This window comes from Rhinatrema bivittatum, chromosome 1 (assembly GCF_901001135.1).
Source record: "Rhinatrema bivittatum chromosome 1, aRhiBiv1.1, whole genome shotgun sequence".
Lineage (NCBI taxonomy): Eukaryota > Metazoa > Chordata > Amphibia > Gymnophiona > Rhinatrematidae > Rhinatrema > Rhinatrema bivittatum.
In genome coordinates, this window is record NC_042615.1 from 680,171,206 (window position 1) to 680,193,764 (window position 22,559).

A 22,559-nucleotide genomic window follows, 5' to 3' on the forward strand; every position below is an offset into this window, starting at 1 on the left:
AATTACTCTTTCTTTTTTTTTTTTTTTTTAAAGTGAAACAAGTGCCAGATACATATTTGTCCCGCAATTGAAAAAAGAAAATCAGTTTCATCATGGCTTCTGAGTGTACCTGGGATTGTTTTGGTTTATTTTCAGTCTAATTTTAGTTAAGCAGTTTATTTATGATATAGTGACAAGAACTGCTTATGCATATTTGTGAAATAGTCAATGTGCCCAAACATGCCTTTATTGTTTTTACTGCTCCATCTTGAAGGAAAATCATATACAGTGCTGTAATGTCAGAAATGACTAAAACCCCAGCTAGGATAAACTTTATGCAACTCACTTAACGAGTAAATAAATTGTGAGGAATTCCATATATACGAAAATATTTTTCCAACTAACAGTTGTACAAATGTGTTAACAGACAAAAGTTGGAAAGACGAAAAAAAGGTAAAACAAGGTAATAATGTTCTAAACATTCATAAATATATTTGCAGAATGACTGAATAGTTAATTACTATTGTTGTACATTTTTCATATAAGTTACAAGATAACATGTTAAAGAGCATTAATGACATTGATGAAATCGTCCACTCCACTACCACCTTAACATCAGCTAATAGCTTCTTTTAAAAGCCCAGCTGGGTGAAACAGAGGTCTTTGTTGAAGTCAATAAGATGCAAACAGTTGTTTTGTGATAGAGACGCACAAGTCAGTAAAAAGACAGTTATAAAACTGTTTTTATTCAAGAAGTTTTAAAATCACAGCATGGTCCAAATTACACTAAAAAATTCATTTAACACATTTAAGTATCAAAATTATCCAAGTTTTTTGTTTTTTTTTATGGTATTTCATGATTATAAAGTTCTGAGCACATATAACCTTGGCTGACTATAAGACATGTCTGAATATACCGTTTTCACCTTGCTCTAAGTAATATAATATTTGTTATTTTCTAGAGTATTGGTTATTATTTATATGAGTCCAGACCTGTTTTGGAATAATCGGGCACATATATAAACTCTTAATGTGTACCATCACATGTTACTGCTTCTCAGATACACCAACAAACACCTGTAAGAAAAATGACCAACCTGTGTGGCTCATATGTTCATATTTACCTTTTTGTGATAAATGCTGCACATTCCTCTCTCGAGATCTGGCAGCTTGCAGAAGTGACTTTGAACCTCAGCAAAAACACCGGATTCTGACACAAGAACCTCAGATACAGCATCGAGTCGAGCATTGATTTCACTGCAAAAGAGACACAGCCATGAAATCTGGCACTAAATGTGTTATCGTACACCTTCCCAAAATACAGTTAATAAAGCTCTTAAAAGGCTACAAATGAAAGTCCTAGTGTAACTCATAAATACTAACCATTTCTTGTATAAAAGTGGCACCTGTAATGGCAAGCTGACTTGAAACTGGTGAACTCAGCATCATTTTGGTGCATTGCAAATCTACTACAGAATATATTATTAAAATTATTTCCCTAAAGAACTTTACCACAAAAGCATACAAAAAGAAAACTAGAAATCACAACCAATTGTTCAGAGAATGAAAATAGTGAAAACACAGAAAAGCCAGTTCACTAAACAATACTAATCAGCATGCATGGTAACCAACACACCAAGGGGTGAATTTTCAAAGAATTATGCACATAAAAATTAGCATATAGACACATAAGTAGCTATTTTATAAACAAACATGTGACGCGCACATTAATTAGGGGATGCGTGAAGAAGTTGGGATCATGTGCGCTGAGCAGATTTTAAAAGCCGCCAAGATACGCATGCGTCTCCCACAGCACACACATCTCAAAAGTTTTCAAAAAGAGGCGGGGTGTGGACCTGATCTGGTCAGGGCATGAACTTCAAATGTGCACGTAAATACTGATGTGACCCGTGCCCCCTGCTGTGTAACTTTACTTCTGCTATGGAAGTCGTATAAGCTAAATTTAAAGAAAACTAGGCAGATCTGCGGGATTTTAAGAATTGGAGCTAACTCAGGGGAGTGAATGCTATCAAACCAGGGGGTTTGGAGGACCTCTCTCTTAACTGGGCTAACTGGGGATGAACTGGAAAAACTGGGAATGGTGTCGGTGCACGCCCCTTTTAAAATTCCCTGATCTATGCGTCAGAAGCAGGATATGTGCGCGACCACTTAAAATTTGGCAGACATGTGCACACGGCCCGGTATGGATAAGTTCTTGAAGGAGAAGCCCATTAACTACTATTAATGAGGTTGTCTTAGAGAATAGCCACTGCTATTACTGGCATTAGTAGCATGGGATCTACTTAGTGTTTGGGTACTTGCCAGTTACTTGTAGCCTGAATTGGCCACTGTTGGAAACAGGATGTTGGGCTTGATGGACTCTTGGTCTGACCCAGTATGGCAATTTCTTATGTTCTTTTGTTCTTATATTTACATATTTATTGTAAGCGCACTTCAGTAAATAGCTCTTGAAAATCGCTATGATATTATGTTACATTTATGTGCATAACTCTTTTGAAAATTACCTCCTTTATGTATTACTTTGGCAAGGCAAGTACACATTATTATGCCAATAATATTATTTGAATCTACTCTGTCCAATCTAACCTCATCCCTCCCACTCCTGATTCCCTGCACTTTGAACAGGCATTCCCTGGATATGGACAGATTATTTACGTAAGGAATGAGGGTGAAAACAGATATAGAGTATGGTCTAGAAGAGACTGCAATTTTAATGGCTTTTATTATTGTTAAAGAGGCCAATATTCAGTAGGCTGTTTAGTGTTAAAGTTAGCTGGATAACTTGTCCTGTATATTCAGCAGGATAAAAGTCCCACTGAATATACATATAGCCGGATAACTTTAAAACCTAACCGGCTATGTTTTAATATAGCCAGTTAGGTTGTAAAATTATTTGGCTTTCTGTGGCTGGATAACTTTCTACTTAACAAGATATCTTCAGAGATATCCGGTTAAGTAATGCTGTCAGAGTAATAAAAAAAAACAAAACAAAACACATAAATCAAAGGGCCCGGGACCCAAATGTGAGTCTTCTCCATCTTATAAACTTTCCTGTCGAGCCCAGCGCCTCTCAGTCCCAAAACATGCCGGATCCCTCTCTCCCCCCCCCCCCCCCCCCCCGCCCCCCAGGCAAACTTTCCCAGTTTCAATATTAAACGTCCAATCTGTCTCCCTCCCCCCCACAGTGACACAAGAAAATAGACTCACCCCCGGACTCCCTATCCTACCCCAACTGCCAAAATCCATCCCTGCTGGGAGCGAGGGTCTTATTCACCCACTCCCAGCGGCTCCAGTGCTGCTTCTGATAGGCAGCACTGCAAGCTTACGTTTACGCGGCTAACTCTTCTCCTCCCCAAAATGCCTCCTGCTCGCCCCCAGAATAATCCCAACTTATCCAGCTAAATTCTAGTTTCCTGGTTAGAATTTAGATGGATAAGGGCTGAATATATCCGGATATGCAATTTAGATGGATAACTATTACGTTATCTGACTAAATGGCATTTGAATAATGTTTATGATGTATTTATTTTAATGATGTTTTGATGTCTTAATTTGTGATTTAAGAATGTACTTCTCCTTGATGTTTATGACAATAGGCAAGCAATCAAATGTAGATAAATAGATAATGGGAGGGGAGGAGCTGGAATAGGGAGTAGACTCTACTCTGTCCACTCTAGTCTCAACTCCCTCCCCCTCCCGTTCCTTACACACCACCGGGAATGGAACGACCTGGAGCAGACGACTCTGCTGCCTGAGATTTGGGACACTGGCCAACAGAATCCTCCAGCAGAGCCTGATGAGTGCTCATGCATATCAAAACCCCTGGCGCATCCCAAAAATTGCTGCATTCTAAGCAATCGCCAAATCTGCCTAATGGAAAAGCCGATCCTAGGAATTTGCTGCACAGGCTGCAAAACAGAAACTGTGAACAGAGTCCATCCAATGTGCCCATTTTCCCTACCTGCTGCAATAGCACAGACATTACTTAATTCCTGGCTTTATCGTTGGGTCCCTCACTCGTAAGGATTCTCTGCGCTTGTCCCATTTTGTTTTGAAGTCAGTTATCAGTTTTGCCTCCACTGGAGAAAGTTCAAAGCACCTATCAATTTTGGTGAGGACGTACTTGTTACACTACTCCAGATTCCATCCCTTACCAGCTTCGTATCATGACCTCTTGCTCTGAAATTTCCTTTCCATCATAAGAAATATTTCTCATGTGCATTTATACTGCCCTACCCTCTCTCCTTCATGGTTAGGCCCTCTGCTGTACAGTAGGAAAGGTGAGTTACAGCATACAAAGCAGGTCAGAATACAGTTTTCTACTGTATCACTGAAAAAAATAAAAAAAACTTTCTATTTTATACCATCTACCAAGATCTAAAAACTGCTGGGAAAGTGAAGCTAAGACTGTGATTTCAACTTTATTATCTGCTAATCTGTCACAGCTTTTGAGTGGGTCTTGAGGAGAAAATTGCTGGGATCCACAGAGCTTCACAGTCATCTACCAGAGAATCTACAGTATAAACATTAAATTCATTTCACTTTCCCATAAAGCAGGATCAAACCTAAGTCTTCAGAGCTGAAAGCCAGTTGTTGTCCAAATATCTTAAAACAGCCAGCAAAGCAGCAATCCCTCTTCTAAGTTATTATTGTATGCTGATCAGCGCTACCATTGGCCTTGCTGCCCTTTTAGTTGTTTTTCATTACCAAACTGATTACAGAAGGAGAACTTATTATGCTAATTGCTTCAAACACAATATACAATTAGATTCTGGTCATAAGTCAATTAAGTTTTCAACAGCTTTTTGAAAAAGCTTATTGAAAATATTTTGCGACAGTTCTGGTTTCCAGGACTCACTGGAGCTGAAAAATCTGATTTATTTTTTAAACATTTAAAAAAATTAGTGAATATTTTTTTTAAATAATCTTCTTGAAAGAGAGCTAAATCTTAGCAATTTAGAGAGTGTAAGCAAGTAAAATAAAGAAGGGAACAAAGAAACCACAGCTACGAACCACAAACAGATTCATGTCAAGTATGACCAAAATGCAAAAGAATAAACACAACCTCATGCATTTTGTTTCACTAAGTTAGATATGGTGCTTGTTTATGCCAGAAATTAGTTTCTCTGGTCCAACATGTACTTTGTTTGAGGCTAGTAAATTTAACTCGACAATGCCACACAATTTGCTAACTCTTACCACAGGAAACCGGGGACCTATGGCAATATTGTTAAATAATGTGAGACTCAAACAAACTAAAAATGTCTTCTTGGAGCAGACCAAAATCTGACAAGGTATGGATGTGTTTGTGCTGCAGTGATACCTAGCTCTATACAAGAAACCGTTCACACCACTATAAGCCTGAGAGGTTATCTGCAAATATAAGCAGCTTTTTTTTTTCTGTTCCATTGGGCTTCATGGCAGTAAATTCAGTACATCTGAAATGTGATTCAGCCACATCAGCTTGTTGGGAAGAAAGCTAGGGATCAGTTAGGTCCTTATAGTTATGTTTCTTCGAAGTAAGTTTAATACTTCCTTCAATAACGTTACATCATGATAATTAGAGAATTCTCATGAATGGTAGAAATATATTTAGAGTTTGACTATTTGTGAACTCACAGAAAGCATTAAAGTTTTTGTTTGGTACTCAAGACATTAAGCACTACCTATAAACAGAAATACAGCGACGCAACAGTCCATCTTGGAGAAATGGGTTATGGCTGATGTCACAAAGTTTATCTGTGTGTCAAGATCAAGTAGGGTTTTTCTCAACATTTGATGACATTGCCAAGACAAGGATGGTTCCAATCAAATCAAAACAACCTGCAATAGTAGTAATGAGTGAAATTAAAGGCAAAAGGAACATTATTCAAAATCTTCCTGGTTTGTCTTGCCCAGAAATGCAAAGATTTCTAATATATCTTAGTTTATTTAGTGTGCTGTTAAATCTACCATGTTTTACTGCCCTTGCTAATATTGGGCCAGATTTTAAGATTTATGCGCGGGCGTAGATTTGTGCATTCAACCCGGCGCACACAAATCTACGCCCGATTTTATAACATGCGCGCACAGCCGCGCGCATGTTATAAAATCCGGGGTCGGCACGCGCAAAGGGGTGCACACTTGTACACCTTGTGTGTGCCGAGCCACGCAGCCTTCCTCCGTTACCTCCGAGGCTGCTCCGAAATTGGAGCGGCCTTGGAGGGAACTTTCCTTCCGCCCCCCCCAACCTTCCCCTCCCTTCCCCTACCTAACTCGCCCCCCAGCCCTACCTAAACCCCCCTTACCTTTATCTGATAAGTTGCACCTGCCTCCGGGCAGGAGTAGGTTATGTGCGCCAGCCAACAGCCGGCCCGCAATCCCGGGCACAGTGGCAAATGGCCGTTGTGCCTGGAGGCTCTGGCCCCGCCCTGCCCACTCCATGTCCCCTTTTTCAAGCCCCAGGACATACGCGAGTCCCGGGGCTTGCATGCGTCACCAGGCCTATGCAAAATAGGCTCGGCGCGCGCAGGAGCCGATTCTTGGGGTTACGCATGTAACCCTTTGAAAATCCGCCCCATTATGTTTATTCTTCTCCTTAAATGGCAAAACAATGGAGTATGATCCTGATATGCCACTTGTGGAAAAGTTGAAAAATATGTGCAAGTATTCCCTTAAAACAGACTATGTAGTTGTGGAAATGTGATAGTTCAGAACAGCAAATCTGTAACAAACTATACCGCCTGCAGTAATAATCAATGTTTTTGGACCACACACATAGTAAATTGATTCTCAGATCCTGTCCTCAAGAACCCTCAACAAGTCTGGTGTTCAAAGCAACCAAAATATGTACATTACCTTGTCCTTAGACTAACTGCATGCAAATAATTCTCATGGATATTAATCATGGATATGCAGAAAAACAGACCTGTTGTGGATTCTTTGCAGAAAGCAAAACAGATTTCCTTCAGTTTAGCGATTTCTTTGGTTGGTTTGCAACATTATACATTTTAAAGATACCTTGACCTTCATAAAAACTCAAATGAGTAAACCTCTTTTTCCAATTTTCCATGCCCTGATGGAAAGAATCACTATCAGATGTGGTAAATGAGACTTACTAACCTAAAAGTTGCTTTCACCACAGTTAGTTTCAATGTATTTATGGATCATAGTAGCATACGTTCAATCCATTCTCTGCAAAGAAACTCACAAGTGCCTCCACACTAGTAAGTGAAATAGATTCGTATAAAAAAAAACGAAAACCCCAAAACATATTTACAAATTCTTACATTCCACAACTCCCAATAACATATAATCGTTCAGCGCAGATCACAAAATGACATAAATAAACATGAAATAAAACATAGGACAAGTTACAAATAGCACAAACATAAACATATAGATAAAATAAGTAAAACCATATTTATGCCTGTTGAAAAAGAAAAGCATATTTCACTAAGGATATTTAACTTCCTTAAGGAATAACGTATGGATATCATCTATCAAGATAAAATAAGTTCACAGACTGACAAGAGTTACTGTACATGCCTGTTAATGCTTGGCTATCTATATTTTAAATGTTTCCAATATCCTATTGGTATTAATTTAACCTCCAGCAATTTACAAATTATATAATACAATTAGCTACCGCACTTAATCCAAACACAAACATGTTCAACTAATCCAATCTAAATATCCTTCCACCAAAACACGCATTAACAATCTCTCGTTTGACAATTTATTATGGATTTGTTCTAAGGCAGTAGAGTCCTGGGATAAAATAGCATTGACATCAACTCCTGGCTTTGTACATGCGCTGGTGACAGTTTTTCCATGTTCACTCAAACAGCAGAACTAAGATCCTTAAAGCACATTGCACATCCTCTCAATAATTATGACAACCCTCTCAGAAGGCATATGATTCACAAAGTGCTAAGCATGTAATGCCTTGATTCTCTCCTGTCTTGGAAGTTTGACACTATTCTGTGCTTTAGCACTTGAAAACTAGCAAAACAAACTATTTATAGATCATTTCTTACTGCGATTCTTAAATTGCCGAAAGCAGTTTACAATCCAACACACAAACTTCAAAACACACAACATAAAAAGAAAACCTAATCCACTGCTGTCAGCATACTTACATCTGGTAATCTCCTCCATCTGCTTATTATAATACAGTCACAGCTTCCAGCATACCATATTAGTCACCAAAAATTAAGAATCAAGCAGGAAAAACCCAGGTTTTTACCTTTTTCCTGAATGTTAACAGATTCATCTGAAGCCTAACTAACTGGAAGACACAGGGGATCTCTGAAGGAACAGCAGTGATTGAGGAGCTAGGCAGACTAGACAGGTACTATGGTCTTTTTCTGCCACTATGTTTCTATGTTAAGACTGTTTCACAGTCTGGGGATTGCTATGGAAAACATCCTAGATCTCAAATGAGAATGTCTTACTCGATGCACTGCTGGAATACAAAGCAAACCACCCTGGCTGGATCTAGGCTCCCTTCCAGGCTGACAGCACTGTAGTCTGCCCTTCAGATATGCAGGAACTTCATCCCTGAGGGTTCAAAATGTCAGGATGAAAAATATAAACTTAATCCCATACTTCAATTGGTAACCTGCAAAGTGCAGCAGACACACTTGCTCTCTTAGGCCCACCCATCCCAAAACAATTTGTGCCAGTACATTTTGAATTATCTGGAGCCTATGTACAGTTTTTGGTGGCAGACCCATGTACAATAGCCTAAAATAATCAAACTGTGAAATGACTTCATGGATTTAAATTCACAGATTTTGTCTCCAGAAATGGTACAATTGCATCACCAGTTTCAGTTTCAAATACACAGCATAAGCTACTGTAACAATTTGTGACTCTACTTAGGGAAGAGTCCAATCTAACTCCTAATGATTTTGCTTCAAATAATGGGTGAATCAGTACATTATCAAGTATAGGGGACACTGATAACTCTGTGGTCTCCATTTGATGATCTCCATCTTCTGAATGTTTAAAATCAGTTACTCCCTTGCTAGGCTGAAGACTCTGCAGTACATGCACCCAGGATTTGTGTTGCAATGGAGGTTTTATTAGAGATGCAAACTTAACAGTTCCTATATTATATACTGCAGGTAAACTTAAAGGTAAATGAAAAGTAGAATAAGGCTTTTTAAAAACTGCTTTTCCGTACACCCTCCAACTTAATATCATAGCGATATTAAGTCGGAGGTCCCAAAAGTAAAAAATAATTTTAAAAAAAAAAATGTTAAATCGGCCCGCGGCTTGAAAACCGGACGCTCAATTTTGCCGGCGTCCGGTTTCGAACCTGTGGCTGTCAGCGGGTTTGAGAACCGACGCCAGCAAAATTGAGCATCGGCTGTCAAACTCGCTGACAGCCGCCGCTCCTGTCAAAAAAGAGGCGCTAAGGACGCGCTAGTGGCCCTAGCGCCTCTTTTTACTGCGGGCCCTCATTTGAATACTGAATCGCGTGCACAGGAGAGTGGCCTGTGTGCTCGCCTGCTCTCCCGCGACTTTTACTGTATCGGCCTGTGAATCTCACGGGAATAACTAATAGGGCCATCAACATGCATTTGCATGTTGCGGGTGCTATTAGTTTCGGGTGGGGGGGGGGGGGTTGGCCGCGCGTTTTTGACGCACTATTACCCCTTACTGAATAAGGGGTAAAGCTAGCGCACTGTACTGTATCGGCCTGTATGAAAATTACATGGAAGAAGCAAAGGTTTGAGGGGATGCAGCAGCCAAAGTTTAGAAAAATCAGATTTTACAAGAGCCTTAATATGAGGGACAAAAGATAGAATTGAGTTGATAATGACACCAAGGTTTCAAGCCTGGGAACTTACTATCATTGTATCTCCCCTGAACTGTAATAGATGTTGGTCTTGGAATAGCATCCTGGTGATGGAGAATTACAAATTCAATTTTGGATAAATTGAGTGATGTCCTGTTTTCACTAAGCCAGTATGTAATAGATGTCATACAAAAGGAAACCCTTTTAGATATCTCAGACCAAGCATCTTCAATAGGCAGCAACAATTGTATATCATCTGCATAAATTCAGGTCTTTGTACAGTAGATTCCTTCCAGGAAGTGCACCTACACAATTGTAGACTGACGTCCAAAACTTGACAGTACAATATCACATTAATACATAGGTAGAAAGAACTCATGGGTCTCCTTCAGGATCCTAACATTCTCTTTTGGCTTCCACCCCATCCAAATGCTGGGAACTTTTGAAAGTTGTCCCAGGACTCCTTTCGAGATCCTTGAGGACCAATTCAATTCCTCAGGGGCAGGGCCATATAGGAGGCAATCCCGAGGCTGAATGTGCCTTTCTCAGAGCTATCCTGAGGCTCAGTGCACAACGTACAGGACTCAAACCCAGGTTCAAGACCAGGAAATATGTCTTTTCTACTGACACCCTCCAGTAGCCAAGATGCAATGACAACCAAACAATTATTCAACAGGCTGATTGCTAAAATAGGATCAGTGTAAGTATCACTAGTAATATCAAATGACAGAATAATCCTGCTTAAAGGGTGTATAAATATGTTAAAAAGTGGTGGTGACAGGGAAAAATCCTGTGGCACAGTACAGCTAACTTTCCTAGCCAGTCACATAGAACCATTAATGCGCACCAACTGAACTCTCACAGACAAAAAAAAATAAAAGAGGAGACCCAGTTCAAAACTCCTTATGACAGATCTACTGATTTAAATCTTTGCAATAATGTAGTATGATCCACCAAGTCTAAGGCTCTTGATAAATCAAGAAATACCAGAAGGGCTGGCGTATCTTTTAGAATAGAGACCAATACAGAGTCTGTGCTACAATCTGCACAAACCCCCAACTATAATCCAGCACCATCCACATCATCCAATAGATGTTACTGCTTTCTCAATTACCTTAGCTAATTAAGGGATGCTGGAAACAAGGAGGTAATTACCACATTATGAGGGGTCCAGTGAATCCTTTTTCAATACAGGAGTAACGATGAATTTTCTTTAACAAAGCTGGCAAATAATCTTTCGCCAAATAAGCATTAACAATCTTCCATTACAAAGAAAGTATAGTGTTAGACAATGATTTCATCAAATAGGATGGGCAAGGATCCTATTTTGAGAAATTAGGCTTAGTCCGAGACAAAATAGACTTCAACACCTGCAAAGTCAGCAGATTACACTCATTTAGCCTATGATCTTCCAAAGTGACACATGAGTTTTTATCTCCATCAGTCAAAAAGAAGATATTTCCCAAAACTGAGCTTCCTGGATATGTTGGAATGCAGTTCTTCTGGACAGAATTAAGTGGCAAAGATGGTGTAGATCAGTCTCTCTCAAATCTGAGAATTACTAATCTGTTTTTCTTTATCCAGTGTGTGTGCAAACTGATAACTCCCAACAAGAATACCATAGCAGCCTGATGGTTAGAGCAGCAGTAGGTTGAGAATCAGGGAAGCCAGGATTCAAATCCCGCTGATGCTCCTTGTGACTTTGAACAAGTCATTTCACTCTCCATTGCCTCAGGTACAAACTTACAGGCCGATGCAATATAATCAGGGCATTAAAAAAAATATATGCTAGTTTTTAGCACACATTTTTAATGCCTAGACTATAATTTTTTTTTTTTAACTTCTGATGCAGTAAGCTAATGATATGCTAAAGCATCGGGAGTTTAAAAATGAGTAAAAACTCTAAATGTGCATTCACCACAGAACAAATGTACATTTTAATTCAGGGAGGAGGGGTCGTACCTGACAGCTATGGTGTAAGTGGCGGCAGTCTCCACCACCACTTAGCTAGATAATTATCGATTTATCTGTCTATTTGACAGCAGGAAGCAGCTGCCAGCCGGTCAGATAATTCAGTACTTATTGGGCTGTCTGGTGTGGATCACCGCTACTTAGCCGAATAAGTACTGAATTATCCGGCTATCTGGCAGCTGCTTCCCACTGCCAGACAGCTTGATAAATCTGTATCTATCTGGGTAAGTGGCAGCGGCAGGGGTGGCTGCTGTAATTTATCTGAATAAATCAGTACTTATCTGGATAAGTGCCGGCAGCCGCTACCACTTACCCAGATAACGTAGAAACATAGACATGAAGGCAGAAAAGGAATAAATGGTCCAATCAGTCTACCCAGCAAGCTTCTTAAGGTAGTAACTGGTACTCTGTGCAGGTTACTCACATGTTTCTCTTAAGGGTAGTAACTGCCGCTCTATTTATTTATTTTATTTATTTTGAGGTTTTCTATACCGGTATTCGCGATGAGAATCGCATCATGCCGGTTTACAATTAACAAGAGGTTATGCAGTTATCCCTAAGTTATCTATGCAGTTATCCCTAAGCCTTATTATAAATCAGAAAAATTACAGTTAGCAACATTTTTTACTCGGTGATGAGCTTTCTTGAATATTTAGACAGTGCTGCTTGATGTGCTTTGCTTATGGACTTGGCCGTAGAAGCAGTCCTGTGCTTTTCCCTTACGTCTGTGTATCAGTAAGCCAGACCACAGAAGTCGGGGCCCTCTCGGTTGTTGTCTGAAACCAATTCCCCTTTTTCCCCTGCAGTCGAAGTGAAGAGCAATGTTGCAGCTGCATTGAAAGCTTCAAGGCTTATTGATTAATAGGCCGATTTTAAAAGGGGCGAGCGTGTAAAAAACAGGGGTCACACGTGCAGCTGGGTCTTGTGCATGCTGCGCGCGTAACCCCCAATACGCGCAGAAATGCCAGGCCCTGCAAAAGGGGCAGGCCAGGGTGCGGGTGGGTCAGCGCCATTGGCCGCTGTCCCGGGGAAGTGCGCGCCGGGCCGGCGCATGGAGTGGACTAGGAGGGAATTGGGGAAGCCCTACTCACGTTGCCTTTTAAAATTCCCCCCCCCTGCGTACGGAGGAAGCCACCCTCTCGCACATGTGCACACGGATATCGTATTTTATAACACCCGCACTGACGTGCACGCGTTATAAAATAGCCACGCACATGGATGTGCACGCACGGGTCTTAAAACTGAACCCTAAGGTTAGCAATCTCCATGCCTTCTGCTATGAGGGTAACTTGCTACACCAGCAAGTTACCCCCATGCATGCTTTCTTCATTTCCTTTAGGTCTTGGCTGTATAAGCAGTCCTGTGCTTTTTCCCTTATGTCTGTATCCCAGAGCGGGAAAGTTAGGGACTTCATTTGTCGTCTGAATCCAATTCCTCTTTTCCCCCCTGCTGTCTAACCGGGGAGCAATGTTGCTGTTGCATTAAAAACATCAAGGCATAAATATTTGTGTGGCTAACTGCTATAACACAGCACACCGGGGATTATTCGGCAGGTCAAGTTCTTTTGAATAGCAATCTTGAGAATGATCTTTTCTCAGTCGGACGATTGGAATATTATATATTTGTCACAGCACGCTGTACACTTGCCAAATATTGGAAGACATCCACTATACCGCATATATCGGAGGTCCAAAATAAGGTGTCTGTCATCTATATTTTGGGGAAAATAACAGCATGCAAACATAAACGTCTCCCACAGTTCCATAAGACATGGGCGGCATACGAAGCTTGGAGGACGACAGGAACATAATCATCCAACTACATATGGACCAGTAGCGATCGTCACAGACTGAAACGATGAAGTTAATGCGAGAGATCTTAGGCCCTATCACCTAGGTGGTTTATTGATTATCCATATTGAGAACATACAAGTTTTGTATTTATATTTGTATATGACAATCAGTCAAGAGCATGGGGAGGGAAAGGGGTGGGGGATACATGGTTTGAAAAGGGAGTAACTGTACTTAAGAGGCAGAGGTGTATTTAGTTACTTGATGACTGCCGCTGTGGTGGATGTTATTGATGTTCTTTCAGGATGCTGTTACTTTTACTTCTAATAAACTACAAATGGAAAAAAAAAAAAAAAACATCAAGGCATATTGGTAACTGCTGTACCAGCAAGTTATGCCTCCGCACATAAGAACATAACATAAGAACATACGATATACCATGCTGGGTCAGACCAAGGGTCCACAAAGCCCAGTATCCTGTTCCCAACAGTGGCCAATCCAAGTCACAAGTACCTGGCAAGTACCCAAACATTAAATAGATCTCAAGCTACTATTGCTTATTAATTAATAGCAGTTTATAGATTTTTCCTCTAGGAACTTATCCAAACCTTTTTTAAACCCAATTACACTAACTATAATAACCACATCCTCTGGCAATGAATTACAGAGATTAACTAAACGCTGAGTTAAAAAGAATTTTCTTTGATTCGTTTTAAATGAACTACTTGCTAACTTCATGGCATGCCCCCTAGTCCTTTGATAATCTTAAAGAGTAAATAACCAATTTACATTAACCTGTTCAAGTCCTTTCATGATTTTGTAGACCTCTATCATATCCCAACCCACCCCCCTCCAATCATCTCTTCTTCAAACTGAACAGCTCTAAATTTTTAGCCTTTCCTCACAGGGGAGCCATTCCATGCCCGTTATCATTTTGGTTTCCCTTCTCTGCAATTTCTCTAGTGCAACTATATCTTTTTTGAGATGTAATGATCAGCATTGCACACAGTATTCAAGGTGCGGTCTCTCCATGGAGCGATACAGAGGCATTATGACATCCACCATTTTATTTGCCATTCCCTTCCTAATAATTCCATTGGCTTTTTTGACCGCCACTGCGCACTGAGCCTACAATTTCAATGTGTTATCCACTGTGACGCCTAGATCTCTTTCCTGGATGGGAACTCCTAAGATAGAATCTAACATTATGTAACTACAGTAAGGTTTATTTTTTCCTATATGCATCACCTTGCACTTGTCCACATTAAATTTCATCACTTTTCTTCATTTCAATCCTCTAGCCTTTCGAGATCCACAGTGTTTATCCCATGCCGCTCTGAATTCTTTGACTTTTTTCATCTTCACCACTTTCTCCGGAAGGGCATTCCAAGCATCCACCACCCTTTCCGTGAAGAAGTATTTTCTGATATTGGTTCTAAATTTGGTTTCATTTCATGACTCCTAGTTCTATTGTTTTCTTTCCAATGAAAAAGGTTCGAAGTTCGTGCATCATTAAAACCTTTCAGGTATCTGAAGGTCAGTATCATATTTTTCCTGCACCTCCTTTCTTCCAGGGTATACATATTCAGATCCTTCAGCCTCTCCTCACAGATCCTCTGATACAGACCCCACACCATTTTAGTCACCCTTCTCTGGTCATCTTGTCTCTTTCCATTTTGAGATACGGGCTCCAGAACTGAACACAGTACTCCAGGTGAGGCCTCACCAAGGACCTGGACAAGAACATCACCACCTCCTTTTTCCTACTGGTTTTTCCTCTCTCTATGCAGCCCAGCATTCTTCTGGCTTTAGCTATCGCCTTGTCACATTGCTTCACCATGTTCAGATCGCTAGACACTTTTACCTCAAGTTCCCTCACTTTGTCCGTGCACATCAGTCTTTCATCTCCATTACATACAACTCTTTTAGATTACCACATCCTAGATGCATGACTCTGCACTTCTTTGCATTGAATCCCAGCTGTCAAATCTTTGACCTCTCTTCAAGGTCTTTTAAATCACTTTTCATTCTCAAATTTGCGGATGATGCAGGATTGCTCAGAGTGGTTGAATCACAAGCAGACTGTGATGCATTGCAGGGGGACCTTGCGGGACTGGGGGATTGGACATCCAAGTGACGGATGGAATTTGATGTGGACAGGTACAGGGTGTTGCATATAGGGAAAGATGGCCCTTGCTGTAGTTGCGCGATGTTGGGATCTACCACCCAGGAGGAAGATCTAGGCATCATGGTGGATAATACTTTGGAATCGTCGGCTCGGTGTGCTGCGGCAGTCGAAGAGGCAAATAGAATGTTGAGAATTATTGGGAAGGGAATGGTTAATAGAACGGAAGATGTCATGATGCCTCTGTATCGCTCCATGGTGAGACTGCACCTAGAATACTGTGTACATTTCTGGTCGCCGCATCTCAAAAAAGATATAGTTGCGATGGAGAAGGTACAGAGAAGGGCAACCAAAATGATAAAGGGGATGGAACAGCTCCCCTATGAGGAAAGGCTGAAGAGGTTAGGGCTGTTCAGCTTGGAGAAGAGATGGATGAGGGGGGATATGATAGAGGTCTTTAAGATCATGAGGTCTTGAACGAGTAGATGTGACTCAGTTATTTACACTTTCGAATAATAGAAGGACTAGGGGGCATTCCATGAAGTTAGCAAGTAGCACATTTAAGACTAATCGGAGAAAATTCTTTTTTACTCAACGCACAATAAAGCTCTAGAATTTGTTGCCAGAGGATGTGGTTAGTGCAGTTAGTGTAGCTGGGTTCAAAAAAGGTTTGGATAAGTTCTTGGAGGAGAAGTCCATTAATGGCTATTAATCAATTTTACTTAGGGAATAGCCACTGCTATTAATTGCATCAGTAGCATGGGATCTTCTTAGTGTTTGGGTAATTGCCAGGTTCTTGTGGCCTGGTTTTGGCCTCTGTTGGAAACAGGATGCTGGGCTTGATGGACCCTTGGTCTGACCCAGCATGGCAATTTCTTATGTTCTAATGTTCTCTCTACTCCTTCAGGTGTGCCCACTCTATTGCAGATCTTAGTATCATCTGCAAACAGACAAACTTTACCTTCTATCCCCTTCTGTAATGTTGATCACAAAGATATTGAACAGAACCGGTCCCAACACCGATCCCTCTTCAGAGCAGGCTCCATTTACCATTACACACTGTCTCCTAGCAGTCAACCAGTTTGTAGCCCATGCCACCACCTTGGTGCTTACTCCAAGCTTCTCATTTTATTCACAAGCCTTCTGGGTGGGACCAGAAGGCTTGTGAAGTAGATTACACTGAGCACAGTAATTATCTGGTTAAGAAGCAGTGGCAGCTAGCACTTACCTGGAGAGTTTATGACTTTTTTCTTTTTTAAAATGTTTACAATTTTTAAAATAGCGCCGGAAACTTAACTCCAGCCCTGACCCAAAGAGTTAAGTTTCCAGCAGTAAAAAATGAGCGCTGGACAGATGCAGTCTCTGCATCCGGGAATACTGCTTATTTGCTTAATGCTTTCATTTGAATGGGATTTCCATGTGAGGGTGCTAAGCAGTACTCCTGATTAGGAATGCGTGTTTTCTGTGTGCAAAACTCCTTGCTGAATTGAGAGTAAATTTTGCACCCAGAAAATGCGTACTGAAGTGCGGGCAAAAAGGTGTGTTCCACTGAACACAACTTTCGGCATTGGCCTGTCAGAAGCTAAGCTCTCTGGGGACAGTACCTGAATGTAACTTACCTTAAGCATTCAATGAAAAGAAATATGCTAAATAATTTAAAAAAAAAAAAAAAAAGTACCACCACCTTATGTCATTTGCAGAAAATAAAAGAAATCCATATAATAAAATGCCTTCCATAAAAATAACCAAATGAAAAACAAATCAAACTTCCAATTACTATATCCAGAGTGTAGGCTTGCCATCACTTACAAAAGGGAAACTGATCATAACCAGAAATCTAATGAAGGCAAGGTGCCAAGATGCTACGGAAGTGAGATGCCCGGGGAAAATGAAGCAAGAGTCTGAGCTGAAACCTCAGAAAACAAACATTTATAGTTCAGTAACAACAAATTAACAAAGCAACACTAGAAATGTATTCTATAAATTATTACCAAGAAAATTCACTCATGTAGAGTTCCTTCTTCCCCATAAAATGTTTTTGTCTGTCTGGTAATTCCTAGCTGCTCCTTTCTGGGCTTCCAGCTCAACAGAAACTGGGGCTGGGATCCAGCGCCATGAGCATTCAATTTGTAACTAGTTATGGATTTTTATCTGTTTTAAATCCTCTTCCATCTCACCTGGCACAATCATTGCAGCCATGGTCCTCACCTGGGAGCCATGCAACAGGGAACCCTGCAATCATGGGCCCTAGGTTTTGCTACTGAGTGCTGCTAATGCACGATGACTGAGAGTCCTTGCACCCAGAGTCCCAGCCGACTTGACCTGGGAACTGAACCCAAGCTCCTCCCACATGGCAGGGAGCAGTGCTGCCACTGAACCAACAGGCTAGCCCTACTCCATGTGGACACAGCCAAATCTGCAGTGGACAAAATTTGGAAATGCAACCGATCGTTTCATTCAATAAAATTTGAAAGTTATTTCTGTCACTATGCTTCACAATCTAATCCTACATACAAAATAGCCAAGGCCTCTGGTTTCCTGAGAATTCAAATTTTGCAGTAAGTGTAAGGAAACTGTGCTGTACAGATTTTGAAATTCTGTGGCAATTTGGTGGCACATAAATATGTATATGATTCACCCTACTAAAAATGACAAAAAAGTCAGTATTATTGGAAATCTTAATTTTAAATATTTCCTTAAATAAGCATTTGTTAAATATTTGTTGAATGAATATGCTTTTGCCCCTTTTTTATATTTTTTCTGTTCTTCTTTTCAGGTCTTCTTACCTCTTGTATTACTACTATCCTATATTTCCTCGTCTTCCTTTATTCACTATCCCCTGCCTTTCCTCTCTTATTTCACCTTCTCCACTGCCAAAGGCTCTTTGTTTTATCTGGTTCCACCCTTTCAATTTATTTTCTCTTTCTCTTTCAGCTTTAACATCTCCTCTACCTTCCCTCCTTTTTCTTCATGGTTATGGTCCTCTTTTCCTTCTGTTTTTTTTCTACAGGCACCTACAATATAACTACTTCCTCCCTTTCACACTCTCTTCCACTGCTCTCCATTGCTGCTGCCCCCCAGTTGCTAACTTCCTCCTCCTCTCCGCCTGGAAGTTGGCCTCCTCTTCCATTTCCCATCCAGCTCAGTTACTACTCTCTTCTTCCTCCCCTTGCCCCAAATATGCTCTTCTTCCCCTTCTTCCTCTACTTGCCTCAAATATGCTCTTCTTCCCCCTTCTTCCTCTACTTGCCTCAAATATGCTCTTCTTCCTCCCTAGCCCAGCGTGTTCCTTTTCCCATGCCTTCCCCAATCATTGGCTCTTCACCCTCCTCCCATTGCCACCAGCTCCATCTTTGCCACTGGCGGCCATAATAACTATTTCTCTGCTGCCTGGTCGAGACTAAACAAGACTATGAGGCACATGCGCTGTGGGCAGCTAACTCTCTGTTCTCATGTGAAAAGGAAGTCACTACTGAAGCCATGTGCTTCACCATCAAGAGATAAAAAACCACTGTGCATATCCTCCAAACCACAGGAAATTATATCACAAAAAATGGAGGCAATCCAATAACTATTCTATCATATTTGGATCCATTTAAATCAACTATTTTATTAACCATTTACAATGGACCTATGTGAAACATTAAAACACATACCATACATCCAACTCTTTTGCTACTCACACATACATTCTCATACTACTCATACATGCTTTACCCCCACACCATACTCACATCCATACTAAACCATGCATAATATATTCATAAAAATAAGGCTTCCACATGTTCCCATATGAGGTACAATACCTTATAGCTTCCACTTAATGCTCTATGGCCTAATATATTGAATCAATATATTTATACAGACAAGTCTTCCCTTGTTTTATATCCAAACCGGCAGACCTTACAAACCAAGACCAGTCTTTCTTTACTGTAATCTTGAAAACAATCACAGTCTTTCTTTGCCGGAATCTTGAAAACAATCCGATGAGAGCCTCGTTTCTCCCTGTGCTCCAGGGCTTCTTCAGGGATTTGTCTTGCACAAATGTTTAATTCAACATAGTGATTCCCATGTCCATAGGTCCTGCTGTATTCATTTATCTCAATTTTACATTTAACTCAACCAACACTCCACACATACTGTGTCTTCATACTCTGTGTTGCAGCTGTAATTAGCTGCCAGTGCCTGTTCGCAGTGTTCCACAGATAACAGCATTCCCCACACGATTGGTAGAATTCAAAGTATTGTGTTAGCTTTCACCATGTATCATACAAAGAAAACCTTTTCAAACTTTTTGATGACAAGGTTTGATTCAATATATTAGGCCATAGAGCATTAAGTGGAAGCTATAAGGTATTGTACCTCATATGTGAACATGTGGAAGCCTTATTTTTATGAATATATAATGTATGGTTTAGTATGGATGTGAGTATGGTAATGTGGGGGGGGGGGGGGGTAAAGCATGTATGAATAGTATGAGAATGTATGTGTGAGTAGCAAACGAGTTGGATGTATGGTATGTGTTTTAATGTTTCACATAGGTCCATTGTAAATGGTTAATAAAGTAGTAGATTTAAATGGATCCAAATATGATATAATAGTTACTGGATTGCCTCCATTTGTTGTCACCATCAAGAGAGTCATACCTCATTTGGGCAGCAGAGGCAAGTCTGGCAATTACCGGAGGAAGGTGGTGAAGAAATGAAGAGGTCAGCAGCTCATCAAAGGGACAGGGAGCAGGAAGAGACCAACAGCTGTTGGAGGGGAGATGAGGGAGAAACGCTGAAACTTGGGAAAGGCTAAAAGCCCGAAATCAGTTAAGAGAGAGGAGATGGAGGTGGGTAGGCAATTTCCTGAGATTGTGTATTTTCAGCGGCGACTGATACAGCTTCGCAGGAGATGGGGGGGGGGGGGGGGGGGAGGCCTTGCAAATAGTCTTTGTATAAATACTACAACTATGCAGGCAGGCAGGCAAGCCACGTTTCGAAGTGATTTTACTTGGACACTGTACAGTTTTACAGATTCTGTGTGTACAATTGGAATTCTGAAAACTGCTCTGCCGGTCTTGACTAGAGCTGTCTCCCATTAATTAAAGCAGCAATTCTAGCTAGCTAACTTAGAGTCTCATTTAATAAGCAATTTTCCCACAGACACAGAATGAGAGAAAGGCCTTAGTAAATCAGGACACTAGCTATAGCTTGCCCTGTTGGCTTCATATGATGTTGGTTTTTTTAAGACATATTTCTTATCTGTAACTGGAAAAGTCAGATTGCCAAATTTAACTGTGATGCTGTGAATTTGGCCTGCTACATGAAGAATGAAAAAGGGTTAACCGCTCAATTTCCAGACTATGCCTAAATAATATTGGAGCAACTCTGTTATTTCAGAATGATGAGTACGAGTACTGTTAAAAAGCAAAAGATTCTGATATCTACAAACACACAGTGGATCCATAGAAATGAATCTAATCATCATACAATGTGTCAGTCTGGAAAACACTTCAAAAGATGATTGCTCAGTGTGCATTAAAATCACCAGGCCCTAACAAACCAAAACAACCCTCCCCCATCTCCACAATATCACTAACCTACTGAACACAACCCCGTGCCCAGTCTGAAACGCATATTGCGCATAAGTTGTACCATTGCCCTTTTCCACTCATTCTTCACTCATATGTCCTTCACTATCGTGTGAGCCTAAACTGTAAGAGTAGTATTCAGATTGTTGACAACCTTAGTGCTGTTCTTCAGAGTGGCACACTGCTTGCATAATTCTTTGGCATAGCAGCTGGGAGGCCATGAAACAGGTGTGTGACACTGGTGGCTTACCATCCTACCCCTCCATGCTCTCTGCCTCATCACTTTTCTAACCCTCTCCCTCTCTTCTACTTCCTATGGCCTTAGCCCATTATCTCCACATTGTCCTCCTTGTCTTACATTGCTCTCTTCTAGTTTGATCTCTTCCATATTCTCCTTGCTCAGTGAGAAATGAACTTTTTTTGCCTTGTCCTGATAACCCCACCTCTCGGCTCCATCTGTGACATTGTGCCTCGCCTTCCCTAGATCCCAGTAACAGGCCAACCTCGTGTCTGCTCAGTGTCTCTCTCCAATGTGCTCTCAGTTCAGCTCTGCTGCTCCTCTCCAACTTCAATTTGCATAAGATTTTGGTCACTCCTTCCCCGCTGTAAGGTCCTGGACAGGTAGCAGCAGCTCAGCTCAACTCTCCTCTACCACATTCTTTATCCAGGACAAGTGACAATAGCACCGCCTTGGGTCTTCACTGGTGAACTGATATAATCCATTTTATGCAATAATTACTGACAAAAGGCAGATCAGAAATATTTTAAATATATAAATAAAATACTGCCATCTCTCTCCACTAAGGGGACCCTGGACCTGCAGCTGCAGTCTGGGTTTGATTTCTCCTCTCTTTCTGCCCTTCCTTCCTTCCTGTTAAGTAGCAAAAGCTGCTAACACCATCACTCTGCCTCCTTCCTCAATGTCAGCACCTTTCCTGAGCTTGTCGCCCTCCTACCCCATTTCCCTCTTTTACAGCAATTTGGTTCTGCTTCCACTGCACATATTTTAAGTAGAAGCAACTAAGCTAATCATACCAGAGGGTACTATGACAGCACCAATTCTAGTGGTGATTTTCTGGCAGGTCATGCCCAGTCACCAACCTGGATCCCTTCTGAACCTGCTTTCCCTTTCCCATTGGGAAAAAAAAAAAGTTGAAAGTGGAGGCTGCCACTAGACTCAACCCAGTATCTTTTTTTATTTAGAAAATTACCACTGAACAACACTATTTTGGCTTACAAGCCTTGGTTGATCATATGACCCTCCTATCCCACAACGTCTACCCAAACCAGCTCAGGCAGTACCAAAAA

General features: G+C 40.9%; 1 protein-coding gene across 5 annotated transcripts in view; it reads right to left on the minus strand.

Moving 5' to 3' along the window:
- Positions 1-22,559, minus strand: part of MSH3 (mutS homolog 3) — a 597,715-nt gene that overhangs the window by 269,295 nt on the left and 305,861 nt on the right. For all 5 annotated transcript variants that reach the window (XR_003852288.1, XR_003852291.1, XM_029574170.1 and 2 more), the window contains exon 13: positions 1,104-1,236. Coding sequence is in view for 3 of the 5 variants with exons in the window: in XM_029574170.1 (XP_029430030.1) it covers positions 1,104-1,236 (133 nt within the window). In the remaining 2 variants the exon portion in view is untranslated. The remainder of the gene's footprint in view (positions 1-1,103; positions 1,237-22,559) is intronic.